The 10,227-nt window shown below is 55.2% G+C and overlaps 1 protein-coding gene across 1 annotated transcript in view; it reads right to left on the bottom strand.

The window, feature by feature from the left end:
• Window positions 1–313: 313 nt before the first annotated feature.
• Window positions 314–10,227, bottom strand: part of IQCA1 (IQ motif containing with AAA domain 1) — a 135,706-nt gene continuing 125,792 nt past the window's right edge. Inside the window, exons 17-19 of the mRNA XM_006893518.1 lie at window positions 6,961–7,138; window positions 2,973–3,211; window positions 314–472 (exon numbers count right to left, since the gene is read on the bottom strand). Coding sequence (XP_006893580.1) covers window positions 314–472; window positions 2,973–3,211; window positions 6,961–7,138 — 576 coding nt within the window. The remainder of the gene's footprint in view (window positions 473–2,972; window positions 3,212–6,960; window positions 7,139–10,227) is intronic.

Raw genomic sequence — 10,227 nt, 5'->3', positions numbered from 1 at the left:
AAATTTGGTGACGTGATCAGCTTGGAAAGCCAGCAGAGTGTCAAGTGTGGATCCGGGTTATCAACAAACTGTGTGTGAGGCAAGGAATGACGTCGGGCCCCAGGGTCAGCTGTCACGGCAGCCAGCCTGGGACCGGGCCTGCTAACGGCCCCGTGAGGCCGCACAGGGACGGACGGAGCCCGCATCTGCTGGACGCTGCAGTTTCCAACTGCTTCCGACGTGTGTGTGTGTGTGTGTGTGTGTGTGTTGAGCCTCTCCGGAGCAGGGGGCGCTCCTGTCCCAAGAGCGGCTCCACCGTGGGTCCAGGAGGACGCTACTTTTTCTTTTTCACCTTTGCTTTCTGTTTTCCTTTATCCTTTTCCTTCTGTTTCCCTTTATCCTTTTCCTTCTGCTTCCCTTTATCCTTTTCTTCTTCACTGCCTGTTAGGGCTAAAACTCGCTTCCTGCCCAGAGGGGTTTTGGCATACCAGTTCTGAAATAAAATAAGACATTGAGGAACGTAGGAAAATGCTGCCAATTCACCGGACACTTGGAAAAAGAAAGACAAAGCTATTAGGAATGGATGGCCGTACAGGCTCATACTGTGTTCATTTCAACTCAACTCAGCACCATTAAGTCAGAACCAAGTCAGAGATGACCCCCTCAGGTTCTGAGCTGACCCCCTCAGGTTCTGAGCTGACTCCCTTGCATTCTGAGCTGACCCCCTCAGGTTCTGAGCTGACCCCCTTGGGTTCTGAGTTGACCTCCCTCAGGGTCTGAGCTGACCCCCTCAGGTTCTGAGCTGACCCCTAGGGTTCTGAGCTGACCACTAGGGTTCTGAGTTGACACCTAGGGCTCTGAGCTGACTCCCCTCGGGTTCTGAGCTGATCCCTAGGGTTCTGAGCTAACCCCCCTTGGGTTCTGGGCTGACCCCCTCAGGTTCTGAGCTGACCCCCTTGGGTTCTGAGCTGACGCCACTCAGGTTCTGAGCTCACCCCCTCAGGTTCTGAGCTCACCCCTAGGGTTCTGAGCTGACCCCCATTGGGTTCTGAGCTGACCCCACTCAGGTTCTAAGCTGACCCCTAGGGTTCTGAGCTGACCTCCATCGGGTTCTGAGCTAACCCCCCTTGGGTTCTAAAATGACCCCCTCGGGTTCTGAGCTGACCCCCTCAGGTTCTGAGCTGACCCCCTTGGGTTCTGAGTTGACCTCCCTCAGGGTCTGAGTTGACCTCCCTCAGGTTCTGAGCTGACCCCTAGGGTTCTGAGCTGACCCCTAGGGTTCTGAGCTGACACCTAGGGCTCTGAGCTGACTCCCCTCGGGTTCTGAGCTGATCCCTAGGGTTCTGAGCTAACCCCCCTCGGGTTCTAAGATGACCCCCTCGGGTTCTGAGCTGACCCCACTCAGGTTCTGAGCTGACCTCCTCAGGTTCTGAGCTGACCCCACTCAGGTTCTGAGCTGACCCCCTCAGGTTCTGAGCTGACCCCACTCAGGTTCTGAGCTCACCCCCTCAGGTTCTGAGCTGACCTCCATCGGGTTCTGAGCTGACCCCCATCGGGTTCTGAGCTGACCCCATTCAGGTTCTAAGCTGACCCCTAGGGTTCTGAGCTGACCCCCATCGGGTTCTGAGCTGACCCCCCCCTCAGGTTCTGAGCTGACCCCACTCAGGTTCTGAGCTGACCCCCATCGGGCTCTGAGCTGACACCCCCTCAGGTTCTGAGCTGACTCTCCCCTCGGGCTCTGAGCTGACCCCTAGGGTTCTGAGACAGTAAATCCCATAGGGGAGATGGTCCCGCTTCCTCCCCCAGAACCACTAGTGAAGGTAAATTGGAGAGAGGCCTCTGGGTGAGCAACGTCCTGTGTGTGAATTATGCCACATGTACTCCGGTCAGGCATTTGCTTCTCGTGTTGTCATAGAGTCGAGTACAACCCATGGACAAGGGATCTGAGTCCTGTCCTCTCCTTTGCCACCCTCATCTCCGACATGGTTTTCCAGTCTGTATTTCTGCTTTAAAAGATCTGTTAAAAAGGGCAAAAGAAGTCAGTAGAAGGACTAAGGTATTAATGCCCCACGCCATGATGTTGTCAACTGTCTCCTGTGCATGTGAAAGTGGGACGTGAACGAGGAAGACTGAAGCATTAGCGATGCCTTTGAAGTCCTGTGTTGGTGAACAACACACACATACCGGGGCCACCAGAAGACCGGACTCAGAAGGGCAGTCAGGGCGACCTGAAGAGCAAGGGTGGGAGACTTCATCTCACATGCTTTGGGCAGGTTGACGGAGGGAACATTTTTATCAAAGTTTCCAAATTCTATGAACTTCTGGCAAAGGTGAAGGTCATGGCAGCCAGGAGGGGGCGTGGGAATGAAATGTGTGTCTGCCACAGAGATTCGTCCACTGCTTTGGACTGGAGTTTGGCTGCCCACTCCTTAAAATGTGTGGGGTCCTGACCCCTCGACTGTGGAGAGAGCCCCAGATGGGAATAAAGTTTTCCTTGTTGTGTTAATGATGCTGCCTCAGGGTCGCCCCAAACCCCACTGCTACCTGATGGGTTCTGATGTGTATCAGGGTTCTGAGGTTTAAAATCTTGGGAGGAGAAAACCGAGCTGTCTTCTGTGGTGCGGCTGGAGGGTTCGAACTGCTGACCTTCTAGTTAGCAGTGTGACATATAACACACTATGTCACCAGCGATGAGAGAGTGTGTGTGTGTGTGTCCTAAACCTAATCACCCCCGAGTGATACTAAAAGCAGCTGAGACACAGAGAGAAGCAGAGACATTTCCTCATAGAGATCCCCAAGGAAGTGAGGGGCAAAAGCTGAAAGGAGAGGTGCTCCCCCAGAGCCGACACGGAATGCCCTCCCCTAGGACGCGCCCCAAGCTTGGACGGCAGTCTCCTGTGTGGTGGGGGACCACACCCCTCTTTCCAAGTCTCAGGCCTGTGGAGTTTCGTTACAGCAGCACCCAAGGCGGAGCCCTCAAGGCGCCCTCTCACCTTGAAGCTCTCCTCCTCCTCCTGGTACACGGGCTCCATTCCAGCCATGCTGCGGATGAACTCCGCGGCCACCAGGGGCTTCTTGGTCTGATGCTTCAGCCTCTGGTCACAGAGCACCTGCTTTACCGCTTGGACGATGTGCCCCTGCGTGAAGCCGTCGGTGACCTTCGCTAGGCAGCTAATGTTCAGAGATTTCGTCACGACCCCTCCGTTTTGCTGGATGATTTCTTTCCAGAGGACTGTTGAGTTGGGGGTGGTGGTGGGGGGGAAGACACAAAAAGTATGGTCACCTACAGAGCAGAGCGGGTGACCACAAGGCCACACTCATCTCAGCAAGAAAGTGACACACCACCTGCCCACCCCAACGTGGCTGTGTTCCCATGGAATGACCCCTCAGTCATCTACAGCCAGAACACAAACACCCAGACACTCCCTATGGGGCCACACATCCTTGGGGACTGTCATGGATGGAGGAAATCACAGCTTGTGTGGCTTTAGTGTGGGGCCTTTGAAGAGCATCATCTTTCAAAATGAGGACTCCCTGAGGGTTTGTAGAGAGGAGCTGTGTGAATCAGAACAGTCTAGTCTCAAAGGGGCGGTGGCGGTTATGTGCCGGCGAGTAGACTATGACTCATAGCGACCTTATGACCCCTGCCCTGTCCTTAGCCAACGTCACCGTCTCTGACCCACCTGGCCCCTTTGCCACAGTCACTGTACCAATCATCTCATCCAGGGTCTCCTCTCCTGTGCTGTCCTTCCATCCTTCCAAGCATGATGTCCTTCTCCAAGGACTGGTCCCTGTTGGCCACGCTCCCCAAGTATGTGAGATGAAGCTTCACAATCCTTGCCTCCAAAGAGCAGCTTGGTTTCACCTTCTCCAGGACAGACCTGTTTGTTCTCTTGGTGGACCATGGTAGGTTCAATACTCTTTTCCAGCAGGAGTTCAATGGATGCTTCTTTGGTGATCACAGTTGCTTATTAAGTTTCTGTTTATGGATTCAGAGGGGACTCCCACGCCCTCTCCCCCACAGCCTGGCTCAGTGCCCTTGAGGTAAGAGCCTTTTGACTCTCCTTACTGTTGCCAACGACCGTCGACAAACACAGGCTGATGGAGACCCTGGGCACGTGCTCAGTTGTCCGTGTGCAGAGTGGGCTCTGAGATGATGGAGCAGGTTCACTTAAAATGCAGCGACATCATGGTAATGACTAATAATGTTATACCTGATGCTTAGCTTTACAGGCAAAATCAGCTCTCACACTTGACATCAGAGCACGTTTAGAAAACCATGTCTGTCCTGTACCGAGTGTGCGGGGGCAGTGGCTGTGACAGGTGAGCACCTGCAGAAGGTGGGGAACGTAAAGGAGGCTGCACCCCGCAGACAGTCCCGGCGCTGGGGAGGCTCGCCCAACTTCTCCGAAACAGTGGGTTTGGCTCTGAGGACGAGTCCAAACTCTAACGAAGGATTTCTCCTCTTCCTCTTGCTCTCGTTGACTATGCAGAAGGCTGTTGACCGTGTCCAGTGCATGCCGGCTGCACAGATCTGTGTATCTGTAAGGCTGACCATGCACAGACCTGACTGTGTAGACAGCACACTGGCCAAGAGGGCACATGCTGACATGGTGACCATGTACGCGGAGCATTGACTGTCATACATACAGTACAGAACATTGACTATGCATATAGCATGTTGTATACATACGTACCATGTGGACCACACACAAAGCATGCTGACTGAATGCGCGTATGTATGCTGACCATGTATATACAGAGATGTCTAGAAATACAGATAACATACTGAACATGTACAGAGCACACTGACCATGTATGTCCCGTGGTGACTGTGTGTACAGCATGACCCCCGTGTACACATCACACTGACCATGTACATCCCTTGTCGATTGTGTGTACAGCAAGATGCCGTGTACAGAGCACACTGAGACCATGTACGTTCTGTGTCGACTGTGTATAACAGCATGGTGCCATGTACACATCGCACTGACCATGTACGTCCTGTGTCGACTTTGTGTACAGCATGACCCCCGTGTACACATCACACTGACCATGTACATCCCTTGTCGATTGTGTGTACAGCAAGATGCCGTGTACAGAGCACACTGACCATGTACGTTCCGTGTCGACTGTGTGTAACAGCATGATGCCATGTACACATCACACTGACCATGTACGTCCTGTGTCGACTGTGTGTACAGCATGACCCCTGTGTACACATCACACTGACCATGTATGTCCTGTGTCGACTGTGTGTATAGCATGGTGCCTGAGTACACATCACACTGACCATGTACGTCCCGTACAGCATGATGCCTGTGTATTTTGCACATCGATGTGTTTATCATGTATCTTTCTCCATCACTGTGTGTTTAGTACGGTGAACATGTGTGTACCATGAGGACCTTACATCTATCTGTAGCTATCACGCTGAGCACATACAGGGCGCACTGACCATGGATGTACCGTGCTGATGGTGTACACAGCACGCTGCCCATGTATGTGACGTGCTGCCGTGCTGACCGTGTGCTTTGCACACTGACTGTGTACATAGTACGCTGCAGGTACATCGCACGTTGACCATGTGTAGAGCATGTAACTGTAGCATACTGACCATGTATACTGCATGTTGACATGTGGGCCCTTTAAACTGACCCCTGACTACGCTGACCACTTATACAGCATGGACTCCATGCACACGGCATGCTGTTTAAAATGTGTAAAGCTTGGTCTTCATGTAGACTCTTGGTCTAGACCCCCTCAGATACATGGGCCTCTGGTGACCTCTGGGGGGTCATGCACCCCTGGGGGGGGGGTGGAGCTGTGGGAAGGAGTCATCCTTGCCCACATGGAGAGTGGGAAAGGATCAGGCTTACTTTTCTCTCATGTCTGGTGAACTAGACTGATGGACTTTTAACACATTAGTGTCTACTACTTTTATAAAACCACGTCTTAGGGGCTCCTGACTCATAAGCAGCTGCCCTGGGCCCTCAGACAGAAGTCAGAGTGGATAAGGAAGAGAATGTGGCCCAGGAGGCAAGCGGCCCACAGGGAGCGGGACCTCGGGCCCAGGAAAGCGGGGGGACCCGGCGGAGGCCCTGACGGGCTATGCAGGAACAAAGAGGGTCAGGAAGTGGACGTACTGGGCAGCAGAGGAGGCCCTGGCAGTGTGATGGCTAGCAGGCCTGGCTGCTGACCAAAGGGCTGGAGGCTTGAGTCCACCAGAGGCCACCTCAGAAGAAAGAGCAAGTGCTCTTACTCCAAAACCAGTCCCTGAAAATCCCGGGGAGGCCAGCTCCGCTCTGCCCCTCGTGGGTGGACTTGGCTGGACAGCAGGGGTGCTGGCAGTGACACAGGTGTCCTTCAAGCCACGTGCTGTGTTCCATGTTCTTCTCACCTCATTGGACTGACCCCCACTCTCTCCAGTTTGTAAAGAGTCAGGTCTTTGGCCCTCAGCCATCTTCTTTTAACATCTCAAGTGGATTCCCATCTTAGCCAGCACTCCCAAAGTTCCCCAAATACTATTCCTCCATTTTTTTTTCCTTTGAGATTTCACAAAACCTCAAGAGTTGGGTGATGTGATCCGGATGTGTTTCTGACCCTCGATAGCCTGGAATTCCTGAAACACTTGCAGACATGAGCGGGCCCGCCTGAGAAGACACTGGGTCTAGGGTGGAGACCTGTGATAAAGGTGGTAATTAGTGAGACAGACCCCAGGGAGGAGCGGCTAGGGGCGGGAGGCTTTGGGGATGTGGAGAGAAGGAAGCACAGAGGGGTTTCTGGGCCTAGCCGGGAGTTGAACCCGTGTCTCCCACATGCAAGGCCAGAGCTCTAACACCAAGCCTCCATCAGTTTGTGGTCACAGTCCTGCATCTCACTGTGGGTCCAGGGACAAAGATCTACCTGCTGTGACTACTCTGATCAGCGTCACACCTGCAGGCCAGCCGCAGGGGCCCGGAAAGGCCTCGGGGTACTTGCCGTATCTGGAGGCGTAGTCTGGTCTGGGAAGCAGGATGATTTTCTGGTAAACTTTGCAGAAGGAGTGGAGTTCTGCGTCGAAGGGCCGCTTGGTGGTCCCCACGATCAGGATCCGGTCTTCTGGTTTCAGAAGCTTCAGGATCTTGGGAAGTTGCTTCTTCAGGCGCTTAGGATCCAACTGGGAAAGAGAGAGGGGGGAGAGTTCAGCTCCCATATGGGCAAAACCCCTCAAGGGCTAAAGAATTGTCATCGCAGACGGCAGCACAGCACATGATGAAAGGGACCACAGAATCCCAACAACCAGCTTCTCTTAGGCCTGAGCCTGGATGCCCGTCGGGATGAGCTGACCCTTCCAGGGCTCGTTCACATTGCTGACCTGAGTGGCTGACACCCCAACCCCTCTGGTATTCAGACTTGGAAAGCAGAAAGACAGGAAGCACCTGATAGAACATTCTAGCACCGTGGCCCTCGGAAGGGGAAATGACACCTGACCTCCGGCAGAAGGAAGTGTGCTGCGGCTGGGGGTACTGTTTCCCGGGAAGTTGGGCGGGTGGCTGAGGACTTCTCAGGTCACGCCTGCACCGCAGGGACCTCACGGAAAATGGCCCAGTCACACAAGGCCTGAAGCTCGCCCTCCGAAGCAGGTTTGCCGTAGCGCGGACCTGAGGCCTTTAGGAACTGCCAGGCCACCAGGGAGGGCGAAGGGAGATGTACTGGACAGGATCCAGGGAGGTGGCTTCCCAGGGAGGTCCCTAGGGATCCGATTCGTCACACGGCCATGGAGAGCCCGCCAGCTTCCAGTTAACCAGAGGAGGGACAGGACACAGGGGAGGAGGACAGGGGATAGAGATGCCCTTTGCAGGGACTGGCCAAAACGGAAGTCAAAGAAGAACTCTGAGAGCGATGAGGGCAGACAGCATAGGGCTGGCATGTCCTGGTCTTTCCAGAAACGTGTTAGAGGACAAAGATGGGGGCGGCTGGGACACATATGACATGAGTGTGAGCTCCTGAGTGAAATCCTTGTGGCCTTGGAGGGAGAGGCCCACCTTGCAGGGTCTGGACCCCCCACTCAGTGGCCTGGTTGCCATGGCAACAGTGGTGTGGCCCTGCCCTTCCTGAGACGGGAGTGGATCCTCCCATCTGTGAGTCCTGGAAGGGCAGGGCCACTTGGATAGAAGAGTCTATTCGGAGAACAAATGCTGAGCCAGGGCTGTGTCCTGCTGGGAGGGGATGGACCACCCTGTTCTGGCTCAGAGATGCCCCCTGGGCACGAGGCTGTTCAGTGATCACACCTGCACGCGTCCCCGCCACCACCTGGCAGCCCGCAGGATGCCCGCCTCCGTTGCCCGGCCTGCCGGCCCCACCCAGCTCTGTCAGGGGCTGGCACCTCCATGGCCCTTTCAAGCTGCTTTTCTGTAGTCAGGTCTGCACAACAGCCACAGCTGCCAGCGTCAGCAGAGGGAGCGTTCCCCGGGCCGAGGCAGCACGTGATGTCAGGGAACGCTGTCACTAGATGAAGTTACAAAGGGTAGTGGAGCAGAAAATGCAGGCACCCACGGCGGGGCCTCCTTTACTGTCTGAGACCTGCACAAATAGCTGGCCAGCTGCACCTGCAGCAGAAGAGGGGCCAGGGCGCCCTCGAAGAGGAGTGGGGGGCAGGAAGTGAGGAGAGGGAGGAGGAAGGACAGGCCTGGCACCTACAAAGGGCAGGGTGTGTGTGTGTGTGTGTGTGTGTTGAAGGGGCAGGTGGAAGCGGGCCTGGGCCTTGGACCTTCCTGAGCCCCAGGTCCATGTGCAGTGGAGACTGGGGGGGGAGCAGGAGAGTAGGAGGAGGAAGGGGGCCTGGAGGACAGGAGGTCCCTAAATACAGTTGTCACAGTCTGTCTGGAGTGGACTCGCCACTGCCAGTGGATTCTGAGCGTCTCGGATGACGGCCTTTGGATGGCCTGGCCCAGCGGTTTGCCTCAGTGTCCCTTTGTGTCATGGAGAAAGGTTGGCCTGGGTGCTCGATGGACCTGGCTCTGAAGCCCAGCTCCGTGGCCACTCAGCTGTGGGCAGGTGAGGCGTGGGCCTTGACTGAGTAGGATGGAGCCTTCTGCCAGGGCGGCTGGAAGGTGCTGCATGCAACCAGGGAAGGTACCAGGTACGGCCACCCTTCACCTGAGTGCCATCCCTGTCGTGTTCCTGGGTCTGGGGAACCACTGAGGAGAGGGGTCCGGACACTAAAGGGGCTGGGATTCAGGTGGAAGTCTGGGGGCTGGAGGAAGGCGCTGGGTACTGCAGTGTGGACTTGGGCCCAGGTGTGCAGGAGAGCAAGATGCCAGTGTGCAGACAGGTGTACAGGTGAGCAGCCAGTGGCAGTGTCGGAAGGGAAGCTGACAGGTAGAACAACCTGGGACAGGAACTGAGGCGGGATGGAATAACCTCCTGTCAGTCCTCCCACTTCTCAGGTAAGGCATGTGAGGACCAGAGAAGTCCTGCTTCAGACTCTGTATGACGCACAGCCATGAACTGAGCAGACAGACAGGCCTGGGGCCCACTCCTGGGGCTCCAGGCAGGAGCTCCCAGGCCGGTGCCGATGCCCCCGTCTCTCCAGGAGGCAATGCTCTGCTGGTTGCAGGATTCTAAAACCACTGACTGAAGGCCACCCTACATTTCTCTTTAGATTCACGGGAACCTCAACCACCATTTCTGTTTGTGTTTTTCACTCCTGGGCACCCCCATCCCTCACCCTACTTCGAGTAGAGCAGGTTAGCTGGCAGAGGGAGCTACCCACCCGAGTCCCGGGTTAAACAGCAAATGAGGGCTAGAAGGTTCTGCAGCAGCAGGGTAATCAGAGCTCACGGGGAGAGGCAAGGCCGAGCTTCCAACGCCCCCAAATCAGCCCTACCTGCTCAGCAATGAGGGAAATACATAAGGATCAAAAGTGATTAAAGCCCTCATGAATGTAATCAGAAATTCAGCGCTAACCAGTATTTGCGCTGGTGCAAATTGATGTGGAATAACAAGCCTGAGTATCTGCAATTCTTCCTTAACTTGTGGGAAATTGGCTGGTGATTTGTGGGTAGGGGCCACTGAGAGGGGACAGGAGGAGGAAGGATGCAACTGAGAGCCAGTTCCGGCCGCATCAGCTCCAGTCCCCATCAGCTCCTGGCCCTATCAGCTCCTGGCTCCATCAGCTCCAGCCCCCATCAGCTCCTGGCTCCATCAGCTCCTGGCCCCATCAGCTCCTGGCTCCATCAGCTCCTGGCCCCATCAGCTCCTGGC

This window comes from Elephantulus edwardii, unplaced genomic scaffold (genome assembly GCF_000299155.1).
Source record: "Elephantulus edwardii isolate Elephantulus edwardi_28Jun2011 unplaced genomic scaffold, EleEdw1.0 scaffold00127, whole genome shotgun sequence".
In the NCBI taxonomy this organism is placed as follows: domain Eukaryota; kingdom Metazoa; phylum Chordata; class Mammalia; order Macroscelidea; family Macroscelididae; genus Elephantulus; species Elephantulus edwardii.
The sequence above is the reverse complement of the archived record's forward strand: the minus strand, read 5'-3'. Positions and strand labels throughout refer to the sequence as shown.